Genomic DNA, 18801 nt, shown 5'->3' on the forward strand with positions numbered 1-18801 from the left:
TGCGATTATTATGAAATTTTGCATGCCAAGAGACACAAAGACGCCCTTTGATATGGTGTAAATGGAAATCTTGTAAAAGCTATACATTTCCGGTGACAAGGGGGCCCTTCCAGTTTTTAGGTGATAACTCAATTTTTCGGCCTATAAACACGTATTTTTGATGTCAAAAATCAAAAGCCCAATTATTTTTTAATAAAAAAGGTACTCTTGCTTCATGTCGTCAAACTGTACCGTTCTCGAGTTATTTGGGATTAAACTAAACTCTAAAAAAAACGTCTTTTTTATTGTTGAATTGGTGGTCAAAAGGGCATTGTGTGACAAAACCGATTTCGGGGTGAAATGGGGCGAAAACTGCAATAGTGCATTTGCGGAGCTGGACAAGATAAATTTTTTTAGCATTGTTCCGACAACTAAAAGGTCATAATTTTATTTTTAAAAATCGTCTTTTTTATTGTTGAATTGGTGGTCAAAAGGGCATTGTGTGACAAAACCGATTTCGGGGTGAAATGGGGCGAAAACTGCAATAGTGCATTTGCGGAGCTGGGCAACATAACAATTTTTAACATTGTTCCAACAACTAAAAGGTCATAATTTTATTTTTAAAAATCGTCTTTTTTATTGTTGAATTGGTGGTCAAAAGGGCATTGTGTGACAAAACCGATTTCGGGGTGAAATGGGGCGAAAACTGCAATAGTGCATTTGCGGAGCTATAAATATTGAAATTAGGTGAAAAAGTGGGAAAAATTAAGAAGCAATTTGTGGTAAATAATTGAGTTTTTCGCTATTAGCAAAGTGACTTTCTTAAAATGTCATTTTTAAGAGGGTGTTTAGTGTTTTTTCGGATTTTTATTTTATTAAACGGTTTCAAAGCTGACAACCAAACATACATCTACGCAAATTGAAACGTATTGTGCTAGTGTGAAACTGGCTTCATGTTCGGGTTTCTTCGGAATTTCGAGGAGCTGGTTTGGGGAGCTGTCTTCACACAAATTGGACACATCAAAATTTTTAAACTTCTAACCTCACAAATGTAATTAGTTTTAAGTGAAAATAATAGAAATGTGGCTCCAGTAAAGCAAAATGAGTGGTATCGTGGCCGTCCACTGCGGTAGGTCACACCCCTGTGTTACCCACAATTGCTAAAAGTGCTACTTTAGGTGCCGGCACCCACAGCAGTTCCCACTACGTACAATACAATAAACTATCAAAAAAAGCTTGTAGAAAAGGCATTGAGGTGTTGCAAAGCGGCGGAACAGCGTTAGAGGCTGTAAAGGTGGTAATTGCGGTTTTAGAAAACGATCCATTGACAAACTGTGGTTATGGTTCTAATCTTACAAATGAAGGAACTGTTGAGACTGATGCGTCAATAATGGATGGAAAAACTCTCCTTTATGGGGGCTGTGGTGCGCTGAAAAATGTTAAAAACCCGATAGAGTTGGCTTACGATATATGTGTGAAGCAAGTCGAGCCTTTGCCTTTTGGGTTAATTCCACCGTCGTTTCTTGTTGGGAGAGGGGCTCTCCAATTTGCCAGAAGTTCCGGTTTGAAAATAGTTAGTCAGAAGGCGTTGGTGAGTGCAAAGGCCTTGAAACAGTACAGGAAGTACCAAAAATTGCTGGACAGTAGAAACAACGAGTTGTTGGATACTGTGGGGGCTGTGTGTGTTGATAACAGTGGACATGTAGCGGCCGGTTGTAGTTCAGGTAATAATTAATTTTTTTTAAAATATCGCGAATTTTTTCAGAATTTTTTTAACAAAATTATTAATTATGTGAATAATGTTTTTTTTATTTATTATTTTTATCTTTTTTAGAATGCAACTGTAAATAATTTATGTTTGCCTGAAAAAAGTAACGAATTTTTTTTGCTGTGTAGTTCATATTTAATTGTAGTTAAATTTTAATTCGCGGTTAATTTGATTTTTGCCACAACTTAATTAGAATTATTTTATTAGTTATTAATTAATCATTTGTTGTGTAGTTGATATTTAATTGTAGTTAAGTTATAATTCTCGGTTAATTTTACTTTTGCCACAAGTTAATTCAAACTATTTTATTAATTATTAATTAATTCAATTACTTTACAAGTCAAAATTAAGAATACGAATTAGAATTTAATTGCAATTTTTGCCAAAATAATACTTGAGATGACTTAAGTAACATTTTTTATTAGAAATAATAAAACAAATTTTTAGCGATTTAATAATAATTAATTTTAATTATCAAGAACTGACAAATTCCGAAAAATATTGAATTTTTTACCGATTTTGTTGTTTAAAAAATAAACTATTTTTTTGCAGTCATTAGAGTTTTGTCTAGCCCATATTTTAATAATTATTTTCTTATAATGTTAGAAATTCGTGTGTGAAGGTTTTTTGACTGAAAAAACACTTTCAAATGTAGGAGCTTTGATTTTGTTCAAAAGTTCAAATTGTTACTACACACAGCGGTTGGCTAGCTCCTAAGATTAGTAAAATATCTTGTTTTTTTTAAACCGACTACTAAAAATTTTGTTCTATTTTTTACTTGTAAAATTTTATTCTTTCTAAAGACTCGATAAAAACCACAAAATAGCATAAAATTGTTTGTTTTTTATATGAAGTCAATTAAAATAAATTTTTTGTACATATTGGTGTTAAAGTGAAAGTGTCTACAGGTGTCCGTTTTTCGAGTTCCACCATGGGGATCTCAATTGTTATAACGTTATAACAGATACGAAGTCGGTTAAATTAGGGCAAAGTTGCGCATTTTTATGCTATTCAGCATTATTATTCAATTATCTGAACGAAAACTTGATGTGGCATTTTTAGTTTTTGAATAATTGAAAAAAAAACGGAAATTTGAAATTTTTGTTCTTATTTTTTTAAGCGAAAACCAAAACAACTAGACGTTTTTAAGTAGGACATCTAGGACGTTTTTCAGACACTTTTTTCCAAGGAATCTAAATCTCTTATCGTATTTTTCAAGGCGTTCTTGATGCCAGAGTTACAACAATTTACTTTGTTTTTTTTTATGAAAGCCATTATTCCTTTTTGTATTTTTGAAAAGTGTTTTTATTCCTGATTACAACGATGTATCACATGATGTGATTGAATCTTATATGCTGATCAAAATGAAGAAAAAAAAAGCGCGCTTTGGAAAAAACGGCAACAATTTTTAAACAAACTAGATTTTGGGAGTTTAATTGAATTTGGATCCAGAACGTTGACATTTCCGTCAAATTTACTTACCTAAAAAATTATAAAAATTGTAAATTATAAAAATTCTGCTTGCCTATTTATTAGAACTGTCAAAATTTAATTAATTTTGTTAAACAAAATTTTTGGCGTTTTTTTCCAAACCACTCTTTGCAAAAACACTATTTTCTCAATTTTAATCAGCATGTAATGGCGTTCATAAAAAAAACAAAGTTGAGTGTTGTAACTCTGACATCAAGAACGCCTTGAAAAAAGCGATGACAGATTTAGGTTTCTTGGGAAAAAATGCCTGAAGAATGTTCTATTTAAAAAAGACTAGTTCTTTTCGTTTTCGCTTAAAAAACAAAAACGAAAATTACAATTTTTTATTTTTTTTAATAATTTAAAAATTAAAAATGATACATTATTTTTTTTGCAAATAATTGTTCAGTATAAAAATGCGCAACTTTGTTCTAATTTAACAACAGACACCTTGGATACGAATGTTTTTTACCACAGAAACCTTAGAACTTAAATTTGGCGAATTTTTTCTAACTCGAATTTGACTTTCTGTTCCTTAAATACTCGAAAGTATTTTGTAGTGAACTCAAATAAAATTAATAATCACAAACATTTGGTCTCTCAGCAATTACTTGAAAAAATATTACTGTAATTTCCTTTCTCATGTATAAATTTTTAAGAGCCTTTTTGGTCGAATTTTCGAAGTAAACCAATTAAAGTATTTTGGAAATTGTGTCAAGAAATTGATTAATTTATTTATATAAAATTGACCTAAAAACAGAAAAGTAAAGAAATGGGAAATATTAAATATTTACTGTAATTGTTTTATTTTGACTTCAAAAATATTGTTTTTTTGTTGGTAACATTTTAAGCTTTCTTTTTAATATCTAAATCCTAGATTATAAACACTATTTTAAAACACGTTTCCGATAACAAAGTATTTTCATTTCTTTAAAACACGCTTCCCGTAGCAACGTGTTTTAAATTAATGTTTTCACTATCTTAAAACACGCTTCCCACAGCAACGTGTTTTAAATTAAAATGTTTTAACAAAAATAATTTGTATTCGGAAATAAAATTAACTAGACGCCCTCTGGTGATGACTTTTGAACTATGTCGAAAACAGTAAAGAAATTTTCGTAATGCCACATTTAACTGACATTTAATGAATTGTTCAACAATTTTGCGTGTATAGTGTTAATTACTTACAATAGAAAGAATTACTTTAAAAGTACGTGGTGGTAAATACTAGCGTTGACTTTGGTTCTGTAGTTTTTCGTGGTATAAAGTGTTTATTGTTAGGACTTGAAAGTGGATAAAAAGTGAAAAATATTTAAATTTTGATTACAAAGTGTTATCAAACAGTTGTCTAATTAAAGATCATAAGTAATGGATCACAGCGAACACAAAGTTTGGCTCAAGAAACCAATAAATTAGTGAAGTGTTATGAATTTTAGGTTAGAATTTTCCACTGAAAAAATCATGAAATGCTGCGGTAAATCTACAAAACTACAATAAAGATTAACAACTGCTGATACATTTAAACGTAAATTATGCCAAAAGGTAGGCTTTTCAATGTCTTTGTAATAATTTTTCAATAAAGAAAGTGAACCAAACAGTCATTCGTTATTCGTGTTTTCCTCGTCATCTCTTATTTGTCAACATAAGTTTCTTGCATCAAAGATGCAATAATCATTCCGCATAGGCAATGTAATAATTGTGAAGCCCCAAAATTCGTACAACGCTCAAAATATCCGAATAAACATTTTCCCGCCATTTATGGTTACTGTTTTCGACCTAGCTCAGTGGCGCCCCCAACGGTAATTTTACTTCCGAATAACACTTGCGAAAATGCTTAAAGTTCTTGGGTGTCTAGATTTGCAACTCGTATACGCTTGTTGTATAACGACATCTCTCGAACTTTAAGTTTGTGTTTGCGCACTTGTATTATTAATAACTACTATGGACAAGGTTTTTAAATATTTTACTTTAAAAAAGATTGATAAAAAAGATTTTCAAATAAAAATTACTTTGTATAACGGTGTGATTTTACTCATGGAAAGTTTGCCCATGGTTGTTTCAAATATTGAAAAACCTTCCAGGTGGTATACTTTTAAAGCGTCCTGGCAGAGTCGGCCAAGCCGCCGTTTATGCAAGTGGAGCCTGGGCTGATAGTTTCAGTCCAGAAACGGAAAATTCAGTGGCTGTTTGTACGTCAGGATGTGGAGAACATTTAATGCGAACTCAGCTAGCCAAAGAAATTGCTGAAGACGTGAAAAGTAGTGCGTGTCCTACTATAGGTCTTAGCCAGTCGATAACTGACAAGTTTTTAAGTAAGGATAATAATTGTTATTAATTTTTTGGAACTATTAACCTGAATTTAGATTCACGATTTTTGAAAAATGTTTCTACCAAGCTCTGTGGGGCTTTAGTGTTGCATATAGATAATAAAACAGGTGATTCGGCTGTTCTTTGGGCACACACGACCGAGTCGATGAGCATTGGTTTTATGAAATGTGGTGATGAAAATCCAAAGGTATTAATTATTCTAAACTGTGAAAAAAGACTAGTTGGTGTTTATTTTTAGGCTTTAATTTCCGAATTACCTACCGGTGTCTCAGTAGGGACGAAGGTAAATGTCAGTGGCATATACAACTACAGGAAAAAATCTGAATAAGAGACTGAATAATTTTAGGTATATTTGTATATTTTTACTCAACGCACAATAAAACATGACAAAGCTACAATTATTTTTTACTTGCCGTATCTAAAATACTTTTAAAGTCAGTACTGAAGCTTTCACTTGAGTTTGTCTTCACCAGAGCGACGTTTTCAGCACCTCGAGACGTCCCAGGAGCTCTGAAAATTTCCTCGCCACTGTCGTCGTCTTCATCCTCAGAAGGCACTGAAAATACAGTTTTATTTTTAGTATATACAGGAGGTTCCATCTAAACCCCATTTTAGAAGTATTGAAGGTTCTAACCAAGATATTTATCTGAAACTTGGTACTTAGCCATAATTCGTTAAGTTCTGCCCAATAAAAATATGTTTAACATGGCGGCACTTCCGGTTATACCGGAAGTCGCTATCAACTTTCTTATCTTAAATGGAAAGTTGTTTTTTACTACGTTTTTGGATAAGTTGAGTTATTTTAAGGGAGTTTTTATAAGCTTTTCCTATTTAACCGTTTTTGAGATATTTTGGATTTTTTGGAAATTTTTGGATTTGCTCCTGTCACTTAAAAAATCGGTAACTCTCATAGTTTTAAACATTTCAAAATCATATTTGGAGAGTTAAAAGAGAAAGCCTATATCTGTTCTTTAGTGTGTTTAAAATTGGAAAAAAATAAACCCAAAACTTTTAAGTTTGGTCAACTTCAAATACCCTTAACTTAATTTTTTCAAATGGGATGTCCCAATTTTTATTTTACTAGATGGAGGAGGATTATTTTCTCCATCTATCTGTATTAGAATTCCCTATACCTATCAGTGATAATGTGTTTTTTTGACATTGTACATGAAATTCCTTACTAACTACAGCTATTTTTGCATAGTTTGCCATAGAAATTTTTATTAAACAAACTACAAACTCTGTTTAAAATTTGTGTTGTCCGTCCTGTGAAAACAAAATAAATTCATTGAATTTTGGTTTGAAAAACTTAATTTCTCACATTTTCTCTGCCGTTTCCATGGAATCGTATGAGACAAACCTATGGCTAACGAATTTCTCAATCCCAACAATAGTACATTGTTTAACAAATAAAGAAAACTCACTTTTCTTATGCGTTGAACACGCACTTTTTTCGTGTACTTCACTTCACGAAAATTATGATTTTAAAACAGAAATTGTCTTGTTCCTACTTGCAAAGTTATCCGTATCAAGCATTTGTTTCCTTAGTGATAAAACATCACAAGTCACAACCAAGTAAACAAATTATTCAGATTTACTACCTATAAAGACTAAGGCTAAATACGAAAAAAAATTACCAATAATTTTGTAAATGGAGAAATGAAAAGAATGTGGAAGGAATAAAAAAAAGTGTTGTTAACAAGAAAAGTGTTACTAATAAGAAAAGTGATGCTAACAAGAAAAGTCTCACTTTTCTTAATAATTCTGGGTTAAACAATGTTATCAATTTCTATTAAGTACCGAAAAAAAGTTATTATAACTTGGATACTATTAAACATAAGTATAGGGAATCTGATGATGCCTTATTTTTGAAAAAAAATGTCCAAGTCTATTGTCAGTTTTTAATTATACTTCATACATTTTTCTTTACGACATGATGTAAAAGAAAATATTTCATCGACTTTTTTCGAAAAAAAAAATAAAGTTTTAGTTTGGATTAAGTTGAAATCGCCAATAGAAGTTTTCGTAAAGTGAGTGAAAAAAACACTCAAAAAACATATTTTATAAAACAAAAACAGTTTACATATTTACATCAAAACTGGTGGAAACGTATAATAGTTAGAAACGAAAAAAGAAAATGGATAATAGATAAAGTCTGTACCTACACGTTTAGACTGTACTTATTCCAAAGTTACTGAAAAATCGGGTCTCTTTGAAAAGTTAATTTTAAAATTTTTTTTAGGAAAAAATCTGCTGCTTGCCTTATCAGGAATTTAAAGTGGTTGTCTCAACTCGTATTAGAAAATTATTCCTTGATAATTTGTCATATTTTTAGTTTTGTGCTTCATTAAAAAAATTAGGCTTTTCAGAAAGCTTTACGATTTTTAATTTTTGTCTGCATAGGTATCATAGAATAATAAATGAAACATTCATTTATAAATTTTATAATCAGCAAATCTTTTTCTTATTTAATTTTTTCTTTTGAGAGGTCTACCAAATTTTTATCCACGAGGTCAGAATTTTTGTAAATTTAATGAAGAATTTCTGCACCAAATCTCAAAAATTTTGCCACATTTTCTGGGCATTAACATTTGACATATGCATGCTATTACCAAATTTGGCATATTGTAAGAATTTGTGAAAAAATTCTGGATTTGTTTCGGCTAATTTATAATTCTAAACTTTTTTCTAAACCTGAATTCACATATTAACAAAATTAATAAAATACTGCATTAATTTTAGATGTTATGCTTATTTTGAGTTGAAGAGTGTAAGAAAATCTTTCTTAAATTGTTGATCAGATTTTTTAAAATTGATGTTTAAATTGTAATTAAAACAAAACTTATAACTGATAACGGATTTGAATGTACTTAACCATTGAACAAATTGTATGTTTACATCTATATGTTTTATGTTTGTTATGTAAATTAATTTTAGTTTAGAAAGCTGCAACCAACAACCAACATTTGTTTTCGTTCTATTGAAGCCTTTTTTTCGTTTTTCCCGTTCGATTTACTAAATTGCTATTTTTTTCAATTTAAAAATTAAGTCAACCTAAGTCTCAATTTTTTTCGAAAAACTTCGATGAAATACTTTCTTTTATATTTTGTGGTAAAACGAAAGCTATGACATATAATTAAAAACTAAGATTAGACTTCGACATTTTTTTAAATATAAGACATCTTCAGACCAACCGTGGAATGCAGAATTAAATTCTCTACCATTTACTATTTAGTGAAATAAAACTTGGTGGCATTTCATTTAAAAAAAAGAGTTATAGGTGCTTAAAGTTCTACAAACTTAACTTTAAAAGCTGAAAGAACCAGGGAAAGATCTAGGCTTCGTCTTTCAAATGAGCTAAAGAATATTGTAAAAATTAAAAAAATGGTAGACTTTAAATTTAAAAACCCTAAATATTTCGTAAACGGCTAAATTTAGGTACAGGGAGAGCTTATGAAAACTATCTTAAAATAACTCTAACCCAAAAACGCATTACAAAATATAGCCTTCCATTAAAAATAAGGAAGTTGATAGCGACTTCCGGTATAATCGGAAGTGTCGCCATGTTGAAAATATTTTCATTGGGCAGAATCTAAGAGGTTATGGTCGTATACAAATTTTCAGATAACTATCATTACTACAACTCCCAATACTTCTAATGTATTATAATGTATAGCTTCACCCAATACAATACCAATACAAAATAAAATACAATATGTTTTTAAATGATTCTCATCTAGTTAACTTTGAAATTGGTTTACGTTTAATAAAAATTGTGCCGCTCTACTTAATTGAATGCTTTGTCAATAAATGTCAAAACTGTCAATTGTGAAATTCACAAATTGTCAATTAATTAATTTTTTAAAAATTTTGTTTAAATGCACCTAAATTGTTATACTGTGCAAGAAAACACTTTTACTGTCGAAGCTTATTTCCGAATTGGAAACTTAATAAATAGATTAATTCTATAAAGCGGCATTTCTGATATTACATGGGAAATTCACAGACGACTAGATGAAAATCATTTAAAAATACATTGTACAAGAAAAATAACTTAATAATATTTAAATAGGAGAAGAAGAAATGTAATAAACGAAAATCAAAAGAAGAGGAAGGTAAGTAAAAAGTTAAGAATACATTTTTAATTGATTTGTTTATGTGCTTACTTAAAATTGAGCGAGAAAAAAAAGCCTTTTAAGAAGCTTTTCATTCTCCTCGAAATTATTTACCTAAGTAAGTGGGATGTCTGAACCTGTTCTTCCATATTTTATAACCAGCGTATCCCACCCCTGACAAGACCATAAGTGTGCCCAAAACAACCACCACTCTGTAAACGTTGACCTGGAAAAAAGATAATTACTTAATTAAGCAAAAAAATTTTTCGGATCATGCCCACCTTAATGTTTAGTTTTTTGAACGGACAATTAACTTTGTCAAACTCTTTGATTTCATTGCGTTTCTCTTTAATTTTTCGAAAGATTTTCGACAGATTTGGCACAACGAAGCCGAAAAGAGCGCCAGAAAAGCGCTCTTTTAAATATGCGAATTTGCCGGTTTCGGTTTGTTCCGTTTCATCAACACAGGAATCCTGCCGTGTAACTAAATGTTTGCCTTGTCACTATTAGCATTATTTATCTATTGCATACCTCTCTCGTTATCACTACTAAGCTCAATTTCGTGTAATTTTCGTTCAACGTAATAGTTTTTCTCTCTGAGAAAGTGGCAGTTTTCTTCTAAAACCTTATTTTTGAATTCTAACAGTTTGATGGTTTGTTCCATTTCGGCATTTTCCAGCTCCAGATCAGTGATAATTTTCATAAAGTCTATTTTTGTGGGTTTGTTTTTGCTAAAGGAGTCTCTTAAATATTTACTGTACCTTAATCGAACTTTTGGTTGGTTGTTTTTATTTAAAATAAAATTGTTACAACCGATCTTTCTGTCCATATTTTATTATTTGGTTGAGAAATTTATTTGTTGAATCGAAACGAAACGTAACTACTGGTTTGTTTCAACCATGATTGAAGGTAACTGAGTTACGCAATAAGTGGCCTTGCACTCATGGTTGCATGGTCTAGTTGTAGTATTTTATTTTTTAAATTGTGTCGGATAAAAATCACAACTTCAATCGGCGCAAAACTTGTTGATTTAAGAGTGTGTTCACCTTTACGGGAATTAGGACGGACTGCTTTGATTTTATTTTAAATCCGGGCTTTTTTAAGACGAATGATTTTTTAATAACTTGAATCAACATTGAAACAAATTCTAGAGTCATAAAGAAAAGACCAAAATATGGTGTTATTAAACGAAACTGTTTAAAGCACGAACAAGCGAGAGCGAGTGAGTGCTTTAAATAGTTGAGTTTATTAATTGTCCATTAACAAATAAGTTTACTACAATATTTTTTCGTTGACCGTAAACTTTTTTTGTGTTAAAATTAGAAATTAATAACAAATCAAAACCAGTTTCATCGTTTTCATCCCATCGATAAAGATGAGATCTTATAAAATACCTTCATCCTTTGTTTGTCTTCGAGGTAGACCATTTTTAAATTTTTCATTCTCTTTTCCACAAAAACTTCATACATTTTCCATACAATTTCTCGTAAAAATCACGTTACCATTGAGAAATATGACATGTGATTTATAACAAAAAAGGTCACAAAAATTGTAAAAAATACTTGTAATTAATTAATACAATGTGTTCAAAAATGGTTGTTCATCAAGTTGACTATGGAATTCAAATTCATTGTGCCGTTTCTTCCAAATGACTATTTTAGTTTCTCTGTCAAATCTTTAAATTAGCTTTTTACTCACTTTTTGCATTTTTCGACAAAGTTTGTTTTGATTTATGTTTTATATTTCCGTGATTTTTGATGTTTTGTATTCTTTCGTTTTTGGATTCGAAGCCTTTTTGCATTATTTTGACGGATCTGTCACTTAGACGGCAATCACAATTTAAATTAAGCGGCACATTACGTTAAAATTTCATAGGCGACTTGATGAACAACCATTTTTGAACACATTATATGATGAAAACGCCAAAATCCCAAAAACAGTTACTTCATGAAGAAGACTATTAATGACGTCTATTAATACATTCTTTTTTAAATAAAATAATAAACGGTCAACGAAAAATTAAATTTTGTGTTTTCAGAAATTTCTAGAATTTTTTTTATTGCGCTAAGAAAATATTCTCTTTTCTGTTGCAGTTTCAATGATTACGTCCCAAAAACTGTATAATTGAATTTGATCAAAAAATTAAAACAAAGAGAACAACAAACCATTTGAAAGAAAAACCGATCTACAGATTCCTCCAGTTGTACTTTTTTGTAATTCTATATTTATTTTAATTTTATAACTTGGATCTCCTTCAGATGCGAGTTATAAATACGCCACTGCTTGCAAACAAGATGCTTGCTATTAGCATTGAAAATGTGAAAATTGTATGCGCAGTATTTGTACATAAAATTAAAGAAAAATGAGAATGTAAGAAAAAAATATCAGTAGTGAAGACGACCTACTTAAAAATATAGGGAGAAACACACTTTTCAGTAAGAAGAGTTATACCAAAAATACATTGACTATACGGGGTGATTTTTAATTCATATACTCGTATTTATTAGAACAGCTCGATTTTATATTTTTTTAATGAGTAATGAACTTATGACATTTCTGACGTTATTTGTTTTAAGTAATGACGCCATTTTTATTTTTTTTAAACGCCAACTGACAATGTGACTGATGTTTTAGCTAGTATTAGCTGCTTCAAAACTATGAAAAAGCCAACATCGCATAGCTAATGTAATTTATACTTTCAATGAGAGATCTAATCAATAATAACAGCTATTTTACTATTTTTCTAATCTTATTTTAAAAAATAATTCGGTAAAATGCGACGTTGGCCGTTGGAGTTTTTATAGTTTTGAAACAACTAATACACATTCTTATCTTTCTGGTGATTATAAAAAAATTAAAAAAGCAAAGCAAAAAATCAAAAGAAGAAAAATTAAAATTAAAAAGTTATCAAAGTATTGCGATTATTACACAGAAAGCTTTTTTGTTCTTGCTTTATTTTATAAGCGGTGATAGCTCTTTGTTTATTTTTTTGTTAGTATTAAGTATTTTCATGCTAATTATAGAAAAAAAAATATAAAAACTATTGCCGCTTATAAAATAAGTGTAGAACAAAAAGAGCAAACCCATTAATTCTCAATATTTTTCTAATTTTATACAATAATTTGCTTGAAATTTATTCCAGAAAGATAAAAATGGGTACTGTTTAAAAAATTATCAAAAATGTTCGTTGTTATTAAAAAAATATACAAATAAAAATGACTTCACGAATGAAATCATAAATGTCATTTTGATGTCATAATGTTGCATTTAAAGAAATAAAATAGACCCGTCCGAGGAATTCAGTCTGTGTAAGCCGATATTTTTTAAAATTTTACTAAATACAGCCTGTATCAGAACTCACTCCCCACCGGAAATGTGCGTATACTTTAGGCAATTCTGAAGGTAAAGTTCCTTTACAAAAAAATTCTAACTCTGCGTTTGGGAGATAAGAACGTTTGAAAATACCCAATCACAAAAGGCCTTGCTCTGGAGGATTAGGGGAATAAAACACGTTGCTAGGAAAACAAAAATAGGTAGAACGGACAATAAAAGTGGGCACTTGAATTATTTTTTTATTCCTTAGTAACGCATCTACTTATGCAGTACACCTGGTAGAGAGCTTCTGGGATTGGTCATCTTGAGACCTCTCTATCTCGCAAACTAAGAATAAAAGACCTACAGTTTTTTGCATTTTTGTCATCTCTACTGCTGTTACCACTAGCACCTCTCCGGTGGGGAGTGAGTTCTGATACACCCCGTATAATACGATTTTTTGGGCTATATTTAACTTTCTTATTTTTTTGGAATTTACAAGTTTATTTTTCTTTTCATTATTTACAATAAAGGATGATTTTGTTTGGATCTACATTAGAAACTTTTTAACTTCTAATATAGCTAGAGCTTTAAAATTTACCCAAATTGTTGGTACGTATCTGTCATAGTTTTTGACATGTCATTTTTTTTAATTCTTATTTGCAAGGGTTTTTTTAATATATTCCAGCCCTTGAACCTTTTGCTATGAGTGATTTATTTTTTGCATTCGATAATCGAAGGCTCGAAGAGTCTTCTAGAATTTTCAAAATTATCAAGTCAACTGTCAAAATTCATGGCTGGTATGATTTTTTTCAAAATGGTTATCAAAAAACTGCTACAGCTCAGTTTTTTAAATGAAACGACTTTATTTTCTTAACGGCAATCGAAAGAACATCGATATTTCTGGTGACTTTTATCAATACGTTCTAAACCTATTTTCTACAGTTTTTGAAAAAAAAAAGACAAAAAACCGATTTTACTTTGTAATTTTCATAGTTAATCAAGTAGAGCTTGCAAAATGGTCAACAATTGTCAAACTTGAATATTTTATTTAGTTTTTAGCTGGTTCATTATCAAATAGCAGTACAACAATTATATTTAATTATGGTTTATTTTAACTTAGTGAATTATGTAAAGTAACACAGTCAATCTGGCATCGAATTTTAAAATTCTTGAATAAAAATGGTGAAAACATTGAACGTTTTTTTTTAATTAATAGCACAATTTTATAGTATTTTTTCAAAATTTACTTGATTAAAAATAAAAGTAGTAGAATAGTTTTTTGCGATATTTTCAAAATCTCTAAGAGATATATACAGCGTGCTCAAAAACTGACGCACCAACTCAATGGTGTGTGGTAGAGAACTGGTTTCATATAAAGGTAAAAATAGTAAAAAAATTCTTAGTATTAAAGTGATTGATTAAAAACGAATTTTAGATAAATGATATGTGGCAACGTTGTCTAACAGTCGTGATCGCAATAGAATTTGATCAACAATTCGGAAATAAAATTAACTAGACGCCCTCTGGTGATGACTTTTGAACAATGTCGAAAACAGTAAAGAAATTTTCGTAATGCCACATTTAACTGACATTTAATGAATTGTTCAACAATTTTGCGTGTATAGTGTTAATTACTTACAATAGAAAGAATTACTTTAAAAGTACGTGGTGGTAAATACTAGCGTTGACTTTGGTTCTGTAGTTTTTCGTGGTATAAAGTGTTTATTGTTGGAACTTGAAAGTGGATAAAAAGTGAAAAAGATTTAAATTTTTATTACAAAGTGTTATCAAACAGTTGTCTAATTAAAGACTATAAGTAATGGGTCACAGCGAACATAAAGTTGGGCTCAAGAAACCAATAAATTAGTGAAGTTTGTGAATTTTAGGTTAGAATTTTTCCACTGATAAAATCATGAAATACTTTGATAAATCAACAAAACTACAATTAAGATTAACAACTGCTAATACACTTAAACATAAATTATGCAACAAGGTAGGCTTTTCAATGCCTTTGTAATAATTTTCCAATAAAGAAAGTGAACCAAAAAGTCATCGTTATTCGTGTTTTCCTCGTCATCTCTAATTTGTCAATATTCGTTTCTTCCACTAAAGATACAATAGTCATTCCGCATAGGCAATGCAATAATTGTGAAGGCTCAAAATTCGTACAACGCTCAAAATATCCGAATAAACATTTTCCCGTCATTTATGGTTACTGTTTTCGACCTAGCTCAGTGGCGCCCCCAACGGTAACATTACTTCCGAATAAAAATAAATTATTTTTGAAACGGTTTCCTAGGAAATAATTCCCATCTACACATTGTGATTTTTTAAATGAATTTTAATTTTTTAATTTAAAGAAACTGCTAAAGTCTGATAGAAAATTTAAAAATAATTAATCATCGTTTTGTTAGGGAACGATTACCTAGTGTGAAGCATAAAAACATTAAAAAAATTATGAAAACTAAAGAAGTTAACACAATAAGTTTGTAGCTTCAGATTTTTTAAAATATGACTTTAGGAATTTTTTCAACATTTTTCCCGTAATCTGCACTTGCTTCTCAATAACGTACCACTGAGTTGGTGCGACAGTTTTTGAGCACCCTGTATATATGTTAATAAAAGCCTGCATGAAAATTGATGTTCTTTTGATCTCCATTGAAAAAACGGGGTCATTCTATGATCATTTTATGATCATCATTCTCAAAAAATCATAGTAGTTTTGCAATTTGACAATTGACAATCGTGAAGATTTGAGAAGACTCTTCGCACCTTTGGCTCTCAAGTGCAAAAAGAATTTTTGACTTATTTTAATATAACATAATGTAATATATTGTAATAATATGTATTTTTATTGCAATAACAATATTTGATTCTGATTACTATTTAAAATTTCAAAGTTGACCCCAATTTTTTTGTAGTTATTTTGAAAGTAATTTAGTTGAACTCAGAATGGTATAAAAAATCTTAAAGTTCTAGCTATATTAGAAGTTAAAAAGTGTCTAATATAGGCCCTAAAAGAAACAGCCTCTATGCTCTACTTCTATACAGAGTGTCTCAAAATTGACGCCCGTGCGTTAGGAATTTGACTCAGGAGGTTAATACAAATCGAAAGTTAAAAGTAAAAAAAATCCAATTGTCTTTAGTTTTCGAGTTATTGATAAAAAATGTAAATAATAAGCTTCATGCTGTCTTTCCAATTATTTATGGAACATAATTCATTAGTTGATGTTAGCGATGTTAAAATTCTTTAGATCTTTCTGTCTAGTGAGGAGTATTATTAATTTTCTTCGGATTTGTATATTTAAAATAATACGATATTACTACATTATTACATTCGAGATTTTCTCGATTGTTAAAAGTTCGGTTATAAGTTAGAGGTGTTTATGATGGCAATGCCTCTACAAGGGCTAGGGCATATGCGGAAAAGTTTCTAAATCGCATTGTAGCGTATTTTGTGACAACAAATTTGGTAAATTTGCTTTTAATAAAATTTAATGTTTAAATTCTAAATTTTAGTTTCGTATCAATAACTCGATAATGAAGGACAATCGGAACAGTTTCTCCTATCAATTTTTATCTTTTTACTTAAATTAAAGCTGATAAAATTTCCTACAAAATAGTTATTTGCATTTTTCATGTAGGACTAACCATAAGCGAGAGAGTCCTACAAAATAGTTATTTGCATTTTTCATGTAGGACTAACCATAAGCGAGTTATAGAGTTGGATATAAATAATCTTTAACAAAAATTTGCTTTAAAATAAAATGTTTGAAAAACTGAAATTAAACTAAATTAATTGAGTCTAACACTTTAGTAGAGGAAAAAGGAGGAGACATAACAGTCACTAAAGTCTTCAGAATCGTCTTTAGTCGTCATGTTAATAACAATAACATTAATAATAATAATACTAATAGTACTAAATTTGCTTATATGCAAGCGCTTAATTAAGGTAACAGTTTTTTTGTTTTTTGCTTATATCTCGAAAACAGTTACTCCTATCAATTTTTACCTTTTCACCAAAATTAAAGCTGATACAATTTCCTACAAAATAGTTATTTGCATTTTTCATGTAGGACTAACCATAAGCGAGATATAAGTTTAAAAATAATTAATATTTAAAAAAAAAATTGCTTTAACAGAAAACGTCTTGTGATTTAAAATACACTTGATTTATTGGGTCCAATACTTTTTTAGAAAAAAAAGGAGGTGACATAAAGGTCACTGAAGTCTTCAGAGTCGTTTTCAAATGCTGCATTTTCGTCTTCGTCTCAAACATTGAAAACTGAATTACATTTTTGTTCAGTAACAGTTACAGTTTTCACTTTGGTGATAAAATTTCCTACAAAATATTTATTTGCATTTTTCTTGTAGGACCAACCATAAGCGAGTTATAGAGTTGGATATAAATGATCTTTAACAAAATTTAAAAAACTTTCGATTTGTTTCAGTCTTCTGAAGCAAACCCTAAAAGCACGGGCGACAATTTTGAGACAGCCTGTATAAAAATTAACAAAATTCGTGTCGTATCAAATAAATGAGTGAAGTCAAAATGTACCAAATAAAAAAATGTTATAAAAAACTACTTACATTCGGATCATGCTCGTAAACATCTTCCCAGTCCGCGTTAACAATCATGCGAACAGACCGAATATTAATTGATTCTTTTGAAACCCCTCTTGAAACACAGTTGTAGACACCTTCCTCATCTTTCGAAACGGCCTTAAAAATAAAAAAATTGTGAAAATGTTCATTTCTGACGCCCCCAAGCCAATGCACCTTGAACTCACCTTTACTGTTAAATTTCCTGACAGTACTTCATACTTAAATTTCGCATTGTCGTATTGATAAGACGGCCCAACGTAAATATTTTTCTCGTCGACAAACCAAAAGAAAAACGAATGGTCCTCATCATTACTATCGCACACCAAAGTAACAGTTTCACCGAAAGGTACTTGAAGTGTCACTTGCTTCGTCGGACTGGCTTTAATTTTATGTAACAAATTTAAAATAAGAGTCATAAATAAAACTGTTGTGCTTTTATTTATCATCCACATGGTTTAATTACACTCGAGTGAATTGTGAGAGGAAGTCAATTCGATCCCGTGAAGTCTTACGACGACTAATTTATTTTGAAAATGTTGTGAGCGAAAATTATCTCGTGATATTTAAACGCCTATAGACGGGCGTCCCGACGTCACTGCACTGTCACATTTATAAATTTAGATGAAAACGTCAACGTGTCTCACTTTAGCCAAGACGAGCCTCTTTTTCCACGTAACGAATGTTTGAGAGCTGGATAATTTATTATTTTGTGATGAAATGTTAACACAGGGTTACGTTCATCAAACGCTTTTACGGAAAAAATTCCGCTGAGAAAATTCACTTCTGTTTTGAGATTTTTTTTTTACAAGGTTACACGAAATCTTATCGAAAATCGCTACATTATGCTAAACGATCAGGGGAATTTGCTTGTGCAATCTCCGGCTTAACTTAGAATCGATGGTTTTCGAGTCATGATTTTTTTTAGTGTGAAATTGTAAAAGGGTACTGTAATGTAATGGCAGGAATTGTTGCATTTGATAAATAGTAAAAAGTATGAAACCGAGCGTTTTTTTTTGTGCAAATTACAATATTTTCCTTCAGAAATTAATAATCAATGAAAGATAAACTGATAAGTGATAAAGTGAGAATGGAATTTTGTTTTGTTTTGTTTTATGCCATTTTTACTTTAAATGTCAATCAAACTAGTAAATATTTTCTTATGAAAATTTTATTCATTTTATTCGTTAATTACCTTTTTCAAAAGCTAAATACCTATTAGCT

General features: G+C 30.1%; 2 protein-coding genes across 5 annotated transcripts; one reads left to right on the top strand and one right to left on the bottom strand.

The window, feature by feature from the left end:
• The first annotated feature begins 616 nt into the window (after positions 1 to 616).
• Positions 617 to 5943, top strand: Tasp1 (Taspase 1). 2 transcript variants are annotated; one of them, XM_064357866.1, is made up of 6 exons: positions 617 to 761; positions 821 to 1108; positions 1158 to 1703; positions 5299 to 5529; positions 5581 to 5732; positions 5784 to 5943. In XM_064357866.1, exons 2-6 carry the CDS (start codon positions 1081 to 1083, stop codon positions 5871 to 5873), a joined length of 1047 nt encoding a protein of 348 aa, XP_064213936.1. In that variant the 5' UTR covers positions 617 to 761; positions 821 to 1080; the 3' UTR covers positions 5874 to 5943. The 2 variants fall into 2 exon arrangements, with proteins under 2 accessions (XP_064213936.1, XP_973095.1); XM_968002.4 differs by having other exon boundaries at positions 620 to 1108.
• LOC661827 (uncharacterized) lies at positions 5883 to 18349 on the bottom strand. Of its 3 annotated transcripts, XM_971305.2 has the most exons (5): positions 10422 to 10584; positions 10192 to 10368; positions 9942 to 10144; positions 9775 to 9886; positions 5883 to 6101 (listed from the first exon to the last, which is right to left on the bottom strand). In XM_971305.2, exons 2-5 carry the CDS (start codon positions 10361 to 10363, stop codon positions 5944 to 5946), a joined length of 645 nt encoding a protein of 214 aa, XP_976398.2. In that variant the 5' UTR covers positions 10364 to 10368; positions 10422 to 10584; the 3' UTR covers positions 5883 to 5943. The 3 variants fall into 3 exon arrangements, with proteins under 3 accessions (XP_976398.2, XP_008198575.1, XP_008198574.1); XM_008200353.3 differs by lacking the exons at positions 9942 to 10144; positions 10192 to 10368; positions 10422 to 10584 and adding exons at positions 17566 to 17697; positions 17766 to 18349; XM_008200352.3 differs by having other exon boundaries at positions 10192 to 10583.
• Between the last annotated feature and the right edge of the window lie 452 nt (positions 18350 to 18801).

Source organism: Tribolium castaneum, chromosome 7 (genome assembly GCF_031307605.1).
Source record: "Tribolium castaneum strain GA2 chromosome 7, icTriCast1.1, whole genome shotgun sequence".
Lineage (NCBI taxonomy): Eukaryota > Metazoa > Arthropoda > Insecta > Coleoptera > Tenebrionidae > Tribolium > Tribolium castaneum.